The sequence below is a fragment of the Leucopleurus acutus genome, assembly GCF_964270905.1.
Source record: "Leucopleurus acutus genome assembly, chromosome: 3".
NCBI classification, from domain to species: Eukaryota; Metazoa; Chordata; class Mammalia; order Artiodactyla; family Delphinidae; genus Leucopleurus; species Leucopleurus acutus.
The window spans coordinates 114547074-114565466 of NC_139145.1; the positions used below are offsets into that span (position 1 = coordinate 114547074).

The following is an 18393-nucleotide window of genomic DNA, read 5'->3' on the forward strand; positions in this document are numbered from 1 at the left end:
TCCCTAATAAAAACCCTGGACCGTCTGTCTCAAGCAAGATTCCCTGGTTGGCACCACTTTGTACGTGTTGTCACACGTTGTTGCTGAAGGAAGTATTTTTATGTGACTATGCTTGTGGGTGGACTCTTAGAAGCTTGTGCCTTGTGTCCTCTGGACTTCACCCCATGTGCCTTTTCCTTTTGCTGATTTTACTATATATCCTTTCACTGTAGTGAACCATAACCATGAGTGTAACAACTTTCTGGGTCCTGTGAGTCCTTCTAGGCAGTCATTAAGCCTGAAGGTAGTCTTGGTGGATCCCTAACACAGCGCTATTTAGATTCTCTATTTCTTATTGGATTGTGTTAGTAATTTTTCTTTTAAGAAATGAATCTGTTTCATCTAGGTTGTTTATTGGCATAAAGTTGTTAATTATAGTTCCTTAGTATCCTTTTAATGTCTGTAGCTTCTGTAGTGATGTTTCCTCTTTCATTCCTGATATTGGTAATTTTGTCTTTTCTCTCTTTTTCTTCATCAGTTTATCTAGAGGATTATCAACTTTATTGACTTAAAAAAACCCAGCTTTTGGTTTTATCAATTTTCTGTTTCCTGTGTCATTGATTTCTTTTTGGTATGATTATTGACTTTTGTATTTATCTTTTTATTTCATCCTTCTACTTAATTTGGGTTTTTGTTGTTGTTTTCTATCATCTTGAGTTGGGAACTCAGATCAAATCTTTCTGTGAATATAAGGCTTTAATACTGTGTCTTTTCCTCTAAGTACTGCTTTAGTTACTTTCCTGAATTTTTACTTGATTTGTTTTCATTGTCATTCAGTTAAAAATATTTTCTTTTTTTTCATTTCTGTCATTTTTAACAGCACTTTACAATTCTCTATGTACTTTTTAAGAATCTTTATTTATTTATTTTTGGCTTCATTGGGTCTTTGTTGCTGTGCACGGGCTTTCTTTAGCTGCGGAGAGCAGGGGCTACTTTTCATTGCAGTGTGTGGGCTTCTCACTGTGGTGGCTTCTCTTGTTGTGAAGCACGGGCTTTCGGCACGTGGGCTTCAGTAGTTGTGGCACGTGGGCTCTAGAGCTCAGGCTCAATAGTTGTGGTGCATGGGCTTAGTTGCTCTGCGGCATGTGGGATCTTCCAGAACCAGGGCTCAAACCCCTGTCCATTGCATTGGCAGGCGCCAATAACCTGTGGTGCGTAACCACTGCACCACACCACCAGGGAAGTCCTCTATGTACTTTTTTAAATTCTTTTTTTAATTGAAGTATAGTTGATTCACAATGTTGTGTTCATTACTGCTGTACAGCAAAGTGGTTCAATTATATACACACACACACATAAATATACATTCTTTTTTTAAAATATTATTTTCCATATGGTTTATTATAGGACAATGAATATAGTTCTCTGTGCTATACAGTAGGACCTTGTTGTTTATTCATTATATATAAAAGTTTACATCTGCTAACCCCAAACTCCCGCTCCATCCATCCCCCTAAAAATATTTTCTTATTTTATGATTTCTTTTTTCACTTATGGTGTATTTAGAAGTATGTTGTTTAAATTCCAGATATTGGGGGAGGGTTATCTCATTATCTTATATTGTTATTGCTTTGTAATATAATTTCTTTTTAGTCAGGAAACATCATTCTCTTAAAATTTTATGAAGACTTGTTTATAGCTAATCATCTAGTTTGTTTTGGTATGCATATCACGTGCAGTGGAAAAGAATGTGTATTCCACTTTGGGTTGTAATGTTCTATAAATATTATTTAAGCAAATGTGTTGTTTAGATTTTTAAAATGTTTTTACTGACCTCTTGTCTAGATGTTCTACCAGTTGCTGAGAGAGGGATCTTAAATCTCCCAATCATGATCCTGGAATTGTTCATTTTTCCCTTTAATTTAGTCATTTTTTGCTTATATTTTGAAGCACTCCTATTAGGCATAGCTCTTTTCAGGTGTTCCTGATGAATTGCCCCTTTATCCTAAAATAAACCCTTCTTTTTCTCTGGTAATACTTTTTTGTCTTAAAGTCTATTTGATTTCTTGTTATTAATATTGTCATTCCAGCCTTCTCATCTCTTTGTATGGTATATCCTGTTTTCATTCATTTGTTCCTAGCCCGTGTCTTCATATCTATTTGTGTCTCTTATTGACAGCATCTAGTTCCATGTTTTTCCCACCCATTCTGTCAGCCTCTGCCTTTTAATTGGAGTGTTTATTCTGTTAACACTTGATGTATTTATTGATGTGGTTGGATTTGAGTGTAGTATTACATGATTTCTTTTTTAAAATTTGTCTCCTTTATTTTTGTTCCTCTCTTCTTCTTTTCCTCCTTTTTATAGAGGAAATCACACTTAAATGTTTCCTGTTTTTATTTTTAACCTGTACTTCTTTGCATTTTTTTAAAGTGTTGGCTGTATCCATTCTTAACTTTTCACAGTTGGATTATAGTTAATGCTGCACTTCTTCACATAAAATATAGAAATCTTGCAACTGTATACATCCATATCTCTCCTTTTATGTTTTAGTTATTAATTTATCACATTTATATAAGTTAAAAGCATCACAAGGGACTTCCCTGGTGGCACAGTGGTTAAGAATCCACCTGCCAATGCAGGGGACACGAGTTCAAGCCCTGGTCCATGAAGATCCCACATGCCGTGGAGCAACTAAGCCCATGCGAGCCAAGCTCACAGCTACTGAGCCTGCGCTCTAGAGCCCGCGAGCCACAGCTACAGAGCCCGCATGCCACAACTACTGAAGCCCGTGCGCCTAGAGCCCATGCTCCGCAACGAGAAAAGTCACCACAATGAGAAGCCTGTGCACCACAACTAGAGAAAGCTCACCTGCAGCAGAGAAGACCCAACACAGCCATAAGTAAACAAATAAATAAATAAAAAATAAGCAAGCATCATAAAACAGTACAATTTTTCCTTTAAATATCAATACTTATGACATAAAGAAATTAAAAGAAAAAACAGAAAAGAGTATTTATCATTTATTAAGATATTTATCCTGTCCAGTGTTCTCTTTGACTTCTAAGGATCCAAATTTCTATCAGTATCATGATCCTCCTGCCTTAAGACCTTCTGTTGGCTTTTTCTGTAATGGAGGTCTGCTAGTGATGAATTCTCTTACTTTTATCTGAAAATGTTTGCATTTTACCTTCATTCCTAAAGAATTATTTCATTGGTCACAGACTTCTGGATTAATAGTTTCTTTTTGTTTCAGCATTTTAAAGATGCTTTGAAGACTCTTCTGCCCTCCATAATTTCTTATGTAAAGTCCCTGTTAACTGGATCATTCATCTTCCTATGTAATTTGTAATTTTTCTCTTGACACTTTCATGTTTTACTCCATCTTTGGCTTTTGGTAGTTTGACTTTGGTGTACCTTGGTGTGATCATATTCCTGTTCATTTGGTTTTGTGTGTGTTGAGTATCTTAGTTCTATAAATTACTGTATTTGATCAAAAGTAGGAAATTTGGGGCCATTATTTCTTTTCTTTTCTTTTCTTTCTATAAATTTTTTTGTTTTTATTTTTGGCTGCATTGGGTCTTTGTTGCTGCACACAGGCTTTTCTCTAGTTGGGGCGAGCGGGAGCTACTCTTCGATGTGGTGTGCGGGCTTCTCATTGGGCGGCTTCTCTTGTTGAGCATGGGCTCCAGGCACACAGGCTTCAGTAGTTGTGGCACTCGGGCTCAGTAGTTGTAGCTCGCAGACTCTAGAGAACAAGCTCAGTAGTTGTGGCACACAGGCTTAGTTGCTCCACAGCATGTGGTATCGTCCCAGACCAGGGCTCGAACCCATGTCCCCTGCATTGGCAGGTGGATTCTTAACCACTGTGCCACGAGGGAAGCCCTGGGCCACTATTTCTTCAGATAATATTTGCCCCCTTCTCTTTTCTCTTTCTGGTATTGAAATTACATATATATTATATTGTTTTATTTTTGCCTGCCAATGCATGAAACTTTGTTGGTTTTTTTAGATCTTTTTTTGTGTGTGTTGTTTACATTAGGTAATTTTTACTCACCTGTTTTCAAGTTTGCTTACTCGTTCTTCTGTCCTCTCCATTTGATTAAGTACATTCATTTTTATTTTAGAAATTGTATTTTTTCATTTTAGAATTTCAGTTGGTCCTTTTTTTATCCTTTCTGTTTCTTTGCTGAGATTTCCTCTATTCTTTATTAATGGAAAGCACATTTTCTTTTAAGTAATAGTAGCTCTAAAATCCTCGCCTGCTAGTTCCAGTATGTTTTTCTCAGGCTTTCGTTTAGTTAATTTCCTTTTCTTGTGTGCATATGTTCCATTTTTTTAGTTTTTCATATATTGGGTAATTTGAGTTGTATCTTTTGACATTATGAATATTAAATTATGTTGATTCTGTATTCTTTTATATTTACTCCATAGGTGGTGTTTTTGTTTTAGAAAGCAGTTATTTTGACAGGGTTCAAATTGCAAATTCTGTTGCTTAGGCAGCAACTTCAGTCTCATATTTTTTGTCTTTTGCTGAGCTGCTTTGAGTCTATTCTGATCTTGCATGGTTCAGGAGTTTGATAGAGTTGGGTAAAGATTACTTGAAGAGTAATTATGATTCATATTGTCCTGATTTTTGTTTAAATTGTGTTGGGTTTTCTTGTGATGCACAATTAAGTTATATGGAATCATTTGATTCTTTCAAAGCATACTTTCAATCTTTAGTAGGGGATACGGAAACACCTTTAGTCTAGACTAATGTAATCCCATTATTAAAGCAATGCCCTTCTTAGGATTCTGCTCAATGATACATGTATTTATGAGATACTTTCTCTCTGGCTGGTGGGAATATGAACTTTTCCCAGCTTTTTGTGATCTTTGAGACCTGTTCTGCCTACTTCTTTCCAGTGTTTTTTGGTCTGGCCTCAGGTAGTTTCATCTTACTCATGTGCATGACAGTGCTTAGCCCACGGTAGATGGTACTTCTCCCCAGAATGCATTCTCTCTCTCTCTCTCTCTGAAGTGCCCTCCTCTTTGTTATTCTGCTCTGCAAATTCTAGCAACCTTGGCCTCTGTGAACTTTGATCACTGTCTCCTCAGCACAGTGAGTCTTCTGGATTCTGTTTGAGTTGCCTCCCTTTCCTGGTAGACTTACCGTCAGTTGAAGGGCTCACATTGATTTTTTTCCCTCTCTCAGGGTTCACAGTAATGTGCTGCCTGTTGTCCAACATACGAAAACTTCTGTTTCATTTTTTGCCCCTGATTTTCTGTTTCATTAAGGTAGGAAGGGTAAATCAGATCTCTCAGTTATTATTTCTATATTATAGCTTTATATCATAATCTGTAAATATTGTTAAAACCTTAAAATATACGGAATGTTACCAGTCAAATGAAAACATTAGTCTCAGTTTTCCCTACTTTCCATGCAGAATTTTCAGTTTGTAACTGGTGACATAACTTGAAAATTCTCTTCCTCTTTTCCGTCCTTACATCAGAGTTCTGTAACGGTGTCTTGTAATGCTTTATAGCCAGAATATACCGAGTGAGCCACATGTCATTAGCAGTTTTATAGTCAGTACTTAGGTATTTATAGTTTGAAAAACAAGGCATTTTCTAATGAAAAGATTGCATCGGTACAAGAAAAACAGTGTATAGGGCTTCCCTGGTGGCGCAGTGGTTGAGAGTCCGCCTGCTGATGCAGGGGACACGGGTTTGTGCCCCGGTCCGGGAAGATCCCACATGCCGCGGAGCGGCTGGGCCCTTGAGCCATGGCCGCTGAGCCTACGCGTCCGGAGCCTGTGCTCCGCAACGGGAGAGGCAACAACAGTGAGAGGACCGTGTACCGCAAAAACAAAACAAAACAAAACAAACAAACAAAAAAACAGAGTGTATAAAATAATCATGACCTGAGAATGATGGTAGAATTTTTTAAGTGGAGCAATAAGATCAGCCAGGTCACACTTCATTTGTATTATACAAACACAAGGTTGATACGATGTAGACTCTAAGCTATTATTTTTACACTGTGAAGTAGATTGGATGTTATTGTATCTCCTATAAGGAAAATGAGTAGTTTAAATAATCTTGCATTTGCATGTTCAAAATCTGGAAAAGTACACTGAAGTATATGTTATACAGTTTCTAGAGTACACATTTCTATATACAAAATGAATTATTTTCCTATCATAACTTTTTTATTAGAATAATTTATATTATAGAATTTTAAAGATATGTACTTTAAAACTACTTTTTAGATACATTTTAAAGTACACTTCATTTTTTTGTTAGATAGTAAGTACATTACATATTTCAAATAGGTGAATTTTGCTGCCAAAATGAATAGGCATTATAAAGTGAATTTGACTAACTTGGGTAAATTAAAATCAAAACACTTGTACACTTATTGTCAACTTAGGAACTAAGATAAATTAATTAATATTGATTTAAATAACTTTATAAACCATCCTTTCTAAGATTCTAATTAATGGGAGAAGTCTAGACTGCACATGTAATCTTATAGTATTTGCAAAGTTTACTTATGATTAATTTAGTAGATACTTATTAAGCACTATTTATGTGCTTGTTACCATGTAAATATAATTGAGTTATTTGTAGTAAGGTGGATGGACCTAGAGACTTGTCATACAGAGTGAAGTAAGTCAGAAAGAGAAAAACAAATACCGTATGCTAACACATATGTATAGAATCTTAAAAAAAAAAAATGGTTCTGAAGAACCTAGGGGCAGGACAGGAATAAAGACACAGACATAGAGAGTGGACTTGAGGACACTGGGAGGGGGAAGGGTAAGCTGGGGTGAAGTGAGAGAGTGGCATGGACATATGTACACTACCAAATGTAAAATAGATAGCTAGTGGGAAGCAGCTGCATAGCACAGGGAGATCAGCTCAGTGCTTTGTGGCCACCTAGAGGGGTGGGATAGGGAGGGTGGGAGGGAGATGCAAGAGGGAGGAGATATGGGGATATATGTATATGTATATCTGATTCACTTTGTTATAAAGCAGAAACTAGCACACCATTGTAAAGCAATTATACTCCAATAAAGATGTTAAAAAATAAATAAAATAAAAAGTTTATTAAAAAATATAATTCTGAATTGATAGTTCAGTTAAACTGTCTTTGACTTGTTATGGCCATGATATCTGAGCTTCTAATTTGATATGTACATTAGTTTTATGGCTTCTGGTATAAGAAAGTTCAAGTAGCTGAAAAAGAAAAATCAAGATTTCACTTAGAAAATTTGTGAGCTGTAGGTAAAGCTTGTCTTAGCGTTACTGGGAATGCAGTCTCTCAGTAGCAACAATGATTGCTAACACTTAAAAAATGCCGTCTGTGCTAGGTTGTTAACGCCTTACTTATATCAACTCATTTTATCCTCACAAATAACCCTGTGAAGTTGGTTCTTTCATTTTCCATATTTTCCATATGAGGATAAGGTAGCAGTGAGGTTAGATTATCTGACCAAGGTCACACAGCTACTATGTGGCAGTCAGAATCCAAAGCCAGGTAGCTTGGCTTCAGAAATCCTTCTAGGTCATTCCCCTTTTAGAGCCATCCTTCCTGTTTGATTCCTTCTTCCTCTTTCTTCTTTAGTGTCTTTGACCTCTTATCATCATCTGGTATTAGCTATCCTTTGGAGGTATCTGGCATTGTTATAATTTTTTATTTTATTGAAGTATAATTGATTTACAATGTGTTAATTTCTGCTGTACAGCAACATGATTCAGTTATACATATGTATATATGTTTTTTCATATTCTTTCCCATTATGGTTTATCACAGGATATTGAATATAGTTCCCTGTGCTGTACAGCAGGACCTTGTTGTTTATCCATACTGTATAACAGTTTGTATCTGCTAATCCCAAACTCCCAATCCATCCCTTCCCCTCTCCTCTCCCATTTGGCAACCACAGGTCTGTTCTTTATGTCTGTGAGTCTCTTTCTGTTTCATTGATAAGTTCATTTGTGTCACATTTTGGATTCCACATGTAAGTGACATCATATCGTATTTGTCTTTCTCTTTATGATTTACTTCACTTAGTATCATAATCTCTAGATCCATTCATGTTGCTGCAAATGGTATTATTTAATTCTTTTTTGTGGCTGAGTAGTATTCCATTGTATATACCTACAACATCTTGTTTATTCATTCGTCTGTCAATGGACATTTAGGTTGTTTCCATGTCTTGGCTATTGTGAACAGTGCTGCTATGAACATAGGGATGCATGTATCTTTTCAAATTATAGTTTTGTCTGGGTATATGCCCAGGAGTGGGATTGCTGGATCCTATGGCAACTCTTAGTTTTTTGAGGAACCTCCATACTTTTTTCTAGAGTGGCTGTACCACTTTACGTTCCCACCAACAGTGTAGGAGGGTTCCCCTTTCTTCACACCCTCTTCTGCATTTGTTATTTGTAGATTTTTTTTTTTTTAAGAATCAATTTTATCTATCTATCTATCTATTTATTTATGGCTGTGTTGGGTCTTCGTTGCTGCACATGGGCTTTCTCTAGTTGCGTCGATCGGGGCCTTCTCTTCCTTGCCATGTGCAGACTTCTCATTGCGGTGGCTTCTCTTGTTGTGGAGCACGGGCTCTAGGCACGTGGGCTTCAGTAGTTGTGGCTCGCGGGCTAGAGCACAGGCTCAGTAGTTGTGGCACACAGGCTTAATTAATTACTCCGCGGCATGTGGGATCTTCCCAGACCAGGGATCGAACCTGTGTTCCCTGCATTGGCAGGCAGATTCTTAACCACTGCTCCACCAGGAAGTCCCTGTAGATTTTTTTAATGATGGTTATTCTGACTGGAGTGCGGTGGTACCTCATTCTAGTTTTGATTTGCATTTCTCTAATATTTAGTGATGTTGAGCACCTCTTCATATGCCTGTTGACCATCTGTATGTCTTCTTTAGAGAAATGTCTATTTAGGTCTTCTGCCCATTTGGGTATAAATTTTTTATGTTTTAGATGTGGGTAGAAATGACCAAGTCCTGAGATATTGGTAATAAGTTATGCTGTAAGTAGTTCACTCTGGAATTCCAGTCTTCTTGTTGTAAACAGAAAATTCTGTGCTGTTTATTATTTATTCAGGGCTGTTTGTAATGTTCAGATAGTTATCAACAGTAGAACTTTTCTATTCATCTTTATCCTTTACAATCAGATTCTGGTATGCTATCTAATGTTCTGTAACAAAAATGTCACTATAAACATAATTACAGTAGTCTCCCCTTCCTTGTGGTTTTACTTTCCACGGTTTCAGTTACCTGTGGTTAGCAGTCCAAAAATATTAAATGGAAAATTCTGGAGATAAGCAATTCATAAGTTTAAATTGCACACTATTACGAGTAGTGTGATGAAATTTTGTGCTGTTCTGTCTGGGATCCCCAACCATTGACATCATCTGCTCCTGACATCTAACCATTGACACTGTCATGCTCAGTGATCCAGGATCACCTAGAGCAGATAATCCTCCTTCTGATGTACCATCAGAGGGTCAGTAGTAGCCTAGCCCTGCATCACAATGCCTACTTCATTCACCTTACTTCATCTTATCACACAGACATTTCATCATCTCACATCACCACAAAAAGAAGGGTAAGTGCAGTCCAATATGAGAGAGAGAGAAAGAGAGAGAACACATTCACATAACTGTTATTAAAGTATATTCTTACAACTGTTCTATTTTATTACTAGCTATCGTTGTTAGCCTCGTACTGTGCCTAATTTATAAATTAAACTTTATCATAGGTATCTGTGTATAGGAAAAAACATAGTGTATATAGAACTTGGTAGCGTCCATAGTTTCAGGCATCTACTGGTTGTCTTAGAACGTATCCCCCACAGATAGAGGGGGACTACTCTATTGATCTATTTGTTTTGGATTTTTTTTGTTCTTGAAATACCTTGTTAGTTCATGGAAACATGCTTAATCCTCTAATGTTGTGGGAAAACTGACATAAGCTTCTTAAAATTTGTGTTCAGAATTGATTGATGTTTCATTGTTATCAAGTACAAAATTTCATTTTTACCAGTACATACTGCCTTAGACACACAGTTGAGCTGTACGTCATCTGCCATTCGATGTCAAATGATACCAAAAGTGACCTAGTAAGCCATAGTACTAAAATAATCAAAGGTTTAGTCAATAACTCATGAAGTTTGATGTACTAGTATTGATAAACTAATTAAACAGATCTGCCTGTGTTCTTCCAGCCTACTGGGGCTCTGCTATGATTAGCTTTACAGCAAGGAATATTGTAACACTGAATGAAAGTAACTGATAAGAGAATGGTGTAGTCACGGAGCTTTAAGTACTCCCATTTCTGATCACAGAATGGTTTCAGGGAAAGTAGGCTTTCTCTGCACACCTGCAGCCAGTCAGTGCATAGGCCTCTTGTGGTCAATTTTGATTGATTCTTAGAACTAGAACAAATTTAGTGTTTTGCAACCTTCTGTGATTTAATAACGTTATGCTTTTTGCTATAACAGTCACAATAATCCTTCTTCAATAGTGAGTAATTATAGCAGTGCCTGGTAGCTCAGCTGTGGTTTGAACGTTTCAGTGTTCCCAGTATAAACTCCTGGATATATTCTGGAGTTCATAATTCAGCTTTACAAGTTGGCTGTACAGTTAAGTAAGTAAAGGTGTTGCTGAGAAAATACGTCCCAAGAAGATGATGGGGTGGGTGGATCCTAACCCATTCTTGTTTCAAAAGTTTCCTGAGAACTGTAGACTGAGATCCGAATATAATTGGTAAAGAGAAATAATATTTTAAATGATTAATTTTCTAAAAAAACCCAACAAGTTAAAGACTTTTGAGGCAGTCTTAATACCTATTGTTTTCTCACAGTATGTTGATGTCCTTTTAGACATCTACTTCATGAATTATATCTATTGGTGGTAAGTTAGATCCTAGGTATAGCAATCTAATGGGAAATGTCTTTTTTCTTTTTCCAGTCTCTCATTGGGCTGTGATGTTGCATTCAGCTGATAATTATTGGGCTTTTACTATATTGCCAGGCTATGTGATAGGTTGTGGGAGTATATAGATTAATAAGGAATGGTTCCGGTACTAAATAACCTCATGTTCATTCCAAGGTGAATTTGAGAAATATCTTATTTAAAATACATCTTGTGTGTTGATTTGATATATTTAAATTGGTATAAATCAGTCAACCAGCAAGTGTTGGTTGCTTTTTGGCACTGTTGTAACTTAGGAACTTTTTTTTTTTTAACATCTTTGTTGGAGTATAATTGCTTTACAATGGTGTGTTAGTTTCTGCTTTATAACAAAGTGAATCCCATCTATGCATATACATATATCCTTAACTTAGGAACTTTAAAATCTGGTTGGGGAGAAAATCATTTATAACTCAAACAATTAGATAAGTGCTTCTAAACTGAGATTTAAGAATTTTTAAAATTTATATTTCCATTTAAATATAATCTAAAACATTGGGTATATTTTGGATCATTTGGTTGCCATCTTGTATACTAGTACCACGTAATATTGGAACCCATTTTTTGTATTCTTGTGTGAGATCACTTGATTCCATGATCATTTGAAAATTTCATGGACTTTAAGGAGCCTAAGTGGGTTGATATCATCTGTAGATGAGTGGTCACTTGGGTGAGACTGCTTTTCATTGATTGGCACTAAGAGGTGTGTTTTTTTAGAGTGAATTTGTTCCTGATTGGCTAATGTTCAGAAGCAAGGGGCTGTCACAGTTTGGTTGACTTGCAAAAACTTGTTGATTTAGCTGAGTTTTTGTCTATTGAACAGGTTTAAAATAGTTCTGGTGGCTACATGTTACCAATGCTATAGAAAAAGCCATCACAGGAATGTGGGAACTTAAAAATATTTTCAGTTTCAGATTGTTTATAATGAACATTTTAAAATACTTTTATAATCAGAGAAAGTACTATTATTCTGTGTTGGAGGATTTCTAGAAAGATGAGATTCACCCCTAAAATGAAAATGTCTTTATTATTTTATCTGAATATAAAATTAGTATTCATTGTAAAAAATTAAATAATATAGAAAGATGTAAAGAGTGAGGGTCACTGGTTAATGCCGTCACCCAGAGCTAGTCACTGTTAACATTTTACTATATAAATTTTTTCAACTTTTGTGCTTACCTGGTTTGAATCCTGCTTCTTCATTTAATAGATTTCTATATTGGTCAAGTTACTTAACTTCTCTGTGCTTCGGTTTCTTCACCTGTAAAACAGGAAAGGTAATACCTGTTCATTGAGTTGTGAATATAAAATGAATTAATCTAAATATAACATGTAGAACAGTGCCTGACACATAGTTAAGTGTATAAATATTTGCTACTATTACCATATAATGTCCATTCTAAGACATCTGTTTTCTATTTTAAAGTTTATGCAGTTGGAACTTATCTTAACAATTGAGGGTGGCTTACAATTGGCAGGGTTTTTTCTTCCTCTCTTTGAGGTCTGTAAAATTATGTACATCTTACAATTGGTGGTTTATCTTAGTGATAAAATACAATATATGTGTATCTATTTTTTATTAACACAGAAGTGCGATCATACAGTGCATACTGTTTTGCACCCTTAAAATTTTTTACAAGGACATATTTTCAATGTCAAGTACAGATTTACTTAATTATATATAGTGACCACATAGTACAGCATTATATGGATGTACTGTAATTTGTTGTACTGTTCCTCTCTTAGTGGAAATTTTATTGTTTCATTTTTGCTTTTGTGGAAGATTTTGATTAGTAGAACTTGGGAGAAAGTAGGATTGATAAACTGAGTGGAGATTGAGACAAAAAGTCAAGTTATATTTGGGGACTCTTCCTTGTTTGACTTTAAACGAAGATTATGGGCTGTATTGAATACTGAGTTAAGGATTTTAGGTTTCGTTTTTAAGATTTTGTGGATCTATTCAGCACTGAAGAGTAATTGGAAATATGTTTTTTGTTAGTTTCACCTATAACCCTGTCAATATAGTACAGACGAATCGATGGCTTTCATCTTAAAAGGGTGTTTAGCATTTTATCAATGATAAAGACGCAGAAAGTATGTTCATTAAGTTTTCACTTGTGTCCATGAAATTGTGAAGAACAGCAAAATAGGTTCAATTAAAGATTAAGATCTAAAATTATCTGAGGAGGGTGCCGTGATGTGTTGAATTTAAGTTGTTGAAAATGTCTATAGGTAAGTAAGATATTGCCCTCCTTTTAAAAGAAGAAACCTTACTAGGACGATTACTCGAGTATGGATTGATTTAGTCAGTAGCGCATTTGGAAAAAGTATATGGGTTTTTTGTTTGTTTGTTTGTTTTTTTGCGGTACGCGGGCCTCTCACTGTTGTGGCCTCTCCCGCTGCGGCTCCGGACGCGCAGGCCCAGCGGCCATGGCTCACGGGCCCAGCCACTCCGCGGCATGTGGGATCCTCCCAGACCGGCGCACGAACCCGTGTCCCCTGCATCGGCAGGCGGACTCTCAACCACTGCGCCACCAGGGAAGCCCTCGCTTTTTTTTTTCAAAATCTTAACTAGTTTGTCTTGCTTAGACTTCATTTGTAGTTTGGAGTGCTGTACTGAAAAAAACATAGACAAATTGAGTGAGTTCAGAAGGGAACAGACAGGATGGTGAAGGAACTCAAAACACTGCTGTGTCAAGGGAAATTGGACTGTAAGGGAGAGAAGGCCATGACAGTTGTCTTTAAAGAAGTCCAGATTGGTTACTGTGACATAAAGTATGGCACAGTATAGCACTGTTTTCCTTTTCTGCATTGATTCCACCTATTTCCAGCTACTTCCCCTCATTTCCCATGCTCTTTGAACTTTCCATTAACTTTTAGATATGTACTATGGGGATATATCAGAAAATTAATCAGGCAATGGTATCTGAAGATATTTGAGAAGGCAGATACAAGCTACAAGCAGTGTCAGAAGGAAGCAGTCGAAGAATTTCAACTCAAATTCCAATTTTCATTTAATTTTTCTGCTCATCATAATTTTGTTATAAATTTAGTGATTAAATTGACTTTGAAAACAGTTTTCAGAACACACTTCCATCCTTTTGGAATTTTTATTACATTAAATTGATATTGTCACACATTATTCTTACTGAGCTGAAAATATCAGGTAATGTATATTGGAATGTGACTATTACCATAGAATCAGAGTTGGGCCTCAGCACCTTTTGACAGATGAGGAAACATAAGCTCCCATACCATATAGTTAGTGGACAGAGCCCAAGGTCTTTATATTATTTGTATCCCTCATTTTGAAAATACTGTTCCAAATCAGTTAATATTTTAATATTCTTGTATGAGTTTTGCTCAAGAACTTTTTTTCCCATCAAGAGGAAGGACAACTTGATAGGATATTGCTATTGTGGATTGGATTATTAAAATGCTTACTTCACAAGCTTTTTCTGTTTCTATTCATTATCCTACAATACATTGTCTTTATTTTACCATCTAGGCTATGAGCAGGTTCAGTTATTTAGTTCTGGAAAGTTGAGTGTGGATTTTAGTATAGAAAATATTAAATTTTTAATTTTCACTCTGGCTAGGATTAAATTATTTTTTCTTATTCACAGATCAAGAAGTTAGTATATGTTTACCTGGTCCGATATGCTGAAGAACAGCAGGATCTGGCACTCTTGTCCATAAGCACTTTTCAGCGAGCTCTGAAGGTAAATAATAGAGTGAGTAGGCAAATAGCTGCAACGTTTCCGCACAGTTGAAGGTGTGTCATTTAAAGAAGTGGAGCAATAATCCACTAAATGGTACAGTCATGTTTTGAAAGAGTTAAAAGGCCTCTCACGGTCCCTATTCAATGCCCTTAGAAAATAATTTATTATTATAATCAACTGGACTTTGCCTTGTATGTTCCTTTATGTTCAATATAATCATTATTGTGCCTCAAAGAGCTCTTCATCATTACACCAACTAGTTGTTGAAAGTGTACAAAGAGGGGACATGACTTTTTTTAGTATATGTGCTGCCGAAGCGAGCACAAGGGACATGACTTTTTTTAAAGATAAAATTTATGACGTGCAGCATTTTGTTATTATGAAACTCTAAAACCCCAGCATGTTTAGTAATATGTGATCAAGTAGAATTATAACCATTACTTTTCTTGTTAAAACATTATTCAGAGAAATAAACATTTATTTAATTCTCTTTTTCCTTAGCCATTTCCATATACTGGGTATTTAAATTAAGTAGCCTGGTTTTCTTTGTTTTTTTTTTTTTTTTTGCTATTGTTGTATTACATCCTATAAGCACCTGTTAACTGTATCATAAAGATGTATTTAAAATATTGAAAACTTGAAATTTTGATGAATATTTTTGTACTGTCTTTAGGACCCAAATCAACTAATTCGTGCAAGTGCTTTGAGAGTTCTATCAAGTATTAGAGTGCCAATTATTGTACCTATTATGATGCTTGCTATTAAGGAAGCTTCTGCTGACTTATCACCATACGTTAGGAAGAATGCAGCCCATGCGATACAAAAATTGTACAGGTTGGTACTTTGTAAATAATACCAAAGATCCCTAATGTTGTGTGGAATGTTAAAGCCCCTGGAGGCTTATTTTATTAGCGCTTATAACTAGTCTGTCCTTAAACTAAGTAAACTCAGTGACTGTTTCCCCTGCCCACAAACATTCTTTAGACATCTTTAATTTTATTTTGGTTATAGAAACCCAAGGCAGGTTTTTATTTGTGAGCCTGTTAGGGCCTGTGATAATTTATGGATTTTATAACTTAAAAATAATCAGAAGTTGAATTATCATTTATATAGTCTATCTCTCATTACACATACACATATGTTATTAGAAAATTAAGATTTTTTTCCCCCTATTTATTGCAGGGTAGAATCTTAAGTGTGTTATTGTCTCAATTCACTTTGTTACCCCTTCTTCCATCTTTGATCCTGCTGTTCCCTTCCTTGCCTGATTCTTTTCCAGAGCTATTTTATTAAATATTATTTTAATACTGATTTTTAACTATAGCACCATACCATATTTATATATTTATTAAATTATCATACGATACCTTGATCTCTGTGGAAAACATATTGCCTAAATAAAATAATTATTATCTGTAATCATTTGGTATTATTTTCTGTTACCATTTATTCCACAAACTTTTATCAAGATCATTTTGTGTTTCTAGTGTTGTGTTACATGCATAAGATGTATGAAAACGATAGAGAATGTGGTATCACATCCCTATTGAGGGAAAAAAATCAAACGTATGCCAAATAATTAAAGGCAATCTATAATTGAATAAGATATTGCTATATGATATATATGTACATACAAAGGCACACTAACAATGCCTTTGATAGGATAGGGCTCAGAGATTATCATATACGGTTTCATAAAGTAAAGATGTAATGAAATGAGATTAGTTAGGAAAGACTGGAGAAGGGAGACACTTGTTGGCATTTGAAAGAATTGAAAGGTTTGAATGTTCAGATAATTATAATGGTCAGTAGAAAACTTATATGATGTTTGTGAAAAGTAAAAAATCATTTTCTTAGGTTAACTGTCAGACAAAGTTATCTCACACTTCTTAGTCATTATCCTTTCTTTTATCAACTTACAAAATAAGATCCAAGCTCACTACGATAGTTTAAAAGCCCATCACTGGGCTCCATTTAACCTCTCTTTGTCTTGAATTTACAGTCTCGTAGCTCAGTACTGCCTATTAGTCCTCTACATAAAATGTTTTTATCTCATTACCATCTTTTGTTCCTCCTTTAGTCTCTACCTAGAATATTTCCTACTTTTTCCAGCTCTAAAGTCAAGTTGTTTAAGATTCATCTGAGATGTCACTTCCCAAAAGAAACCCTCCACAACCTTCCTGCCTCCATTGGTGTCCTTCTTTATCCCCATAACCCCTTATATATACCTCCATTATATGGTATGATTATGTTTGGGACTGTCTTTATTAGACTGTCTTACTTATCTTTGTATGCCCATCGTTTAGCTTCTCAATAAATGAACAGTTGAATTCTATGCTAGGAAGAAATTATATTATTAACAGTATTTCAGTGCTTACAGCTGCTATTTAGATGCATCTGTCAATTCTGTGCGTATGTGGACCTTTGTTTATATTTCTTGGTTTTAGATGGCAGGTTTTATTATACATGTCTCTATCAGTAAACTAGAACGGTACAAAATTCTTATTTGGAAATTCTGTATATATTTTTTTGACAATTATGTGTCCATGCTCAAAAATGATTGCTATCCTGTTATTTTCCCCCCAGTTAAAAAAAGATTTTGTGGTTTATCTACTTGCAATTACTTTCTTAAGGCTTTCCATCTTCTTTTTAAGAAGTGGATTTGTTCTTTAAATATTTTCTTAACAGTATTGGTATCTGGGTTTAATTAATATGAGCAACTTTAGATAGAAAGATTAGGACACATCTGTGGGAAAAATCAACCCGTTCCACTTTAAATTTGTTTTCTGTTTATTTTTGTCTAGACATAAGTCTCCCCCACTTTAAAAATTTTTCAATATCCTTGAAATGATTAGCTTCATTTAAAGTTAGAATTAAAGGAAAAAAAACTTAATGTAAATTTTTTTCTTTTTATGGTTTAGCCTTGATCCAGAGCAGAAGGAAATGTTAATTGAAATAATTGAAAAACTTCTGAAGGATAAAAGCACAGTAAGTAATATCTTTTTATGTCCAAGTAAAATTGTGCTTTATTTACATAGTATCATTTTACTGTTGTATATTTGATATAATTATTCTTATTTATTTTGAAATGGTATAAATATTAATGGAGCTCATTAAAATCCTTGAAGAATAAAAATATCTAGGTAAAGAGAAAGATTGCATTTGGAATTTTAGTTCGTTACATGTTTCTTCATCAGAATCTGAAGAAGAGAAAGTTGGGGAAAGAAAATTCGTTTTTTAACCTGTGGCTAAATTGTTGACTGCTTTTAAGGTCAGCTTTTTTATTTTAAGCAATGATTTATTAGGATTTTTAAAGGCTGAATCACTTGGGAACAAATAATTATTTTAAAATGAAGTATTCAGTATTAAAGAGATAATGAAAATTTAGAGGAGTGTGTTTTAGTATTACAAGTGTGCTGTTTTTTCTTAAATACTAAAATGTTTTCATATGTATAACACTGTTTTATTGGCTGGGTAGAATGATCTTACTGGGTAAATTTCCCATCTTTTGGGAATGTACATGTCTCTTCCTCCTTCCTATTCCACTCCTATTCTTTGTGTGTAGTGACATGATAATGAGGTCTAGAAATAGTGATGATGCGTGGGGTCTCTGAGCAGACCTCTGGAGGAGCTGGTGTAATGGTATCTTTGCTGGAGGCTTCTGCACCCATATATATGGCTCAAAACTATTCAGGAAAAGGATTCCAGCTCATC

The 18393-nt window shown here is 35.2% G+C and overlaps 1 protein-coding gene across 2 annotated transcripts in view; it reads left to right on the top strand.

The window, feature by feature from the left end:
* Positions 1–18393, top strand: part of AP3B1 (adaptor related protein complex 3 subunit beta 1) — a 273819-nt gene that overhangs the window by 59987 nt on the left and 195439 nt on the right. For both annotated transcript variants that reach the window (XM_082835235.1, XM_082835236.1), the window contains exons 4-6: positions 14584–14679; positions 15353–15513; positions 17601–17667. In XM_082835235.1, the coding sequence (XP_082691361.1) occupies positions 14584–14679; positions 15353–15513; positions 17601–17667 (324 nt within the window). The remainder of the gene's footprint in view (positions 1–14583; positions 14680–15352; positions 15514–17600; positions 17668–18393) is intronic.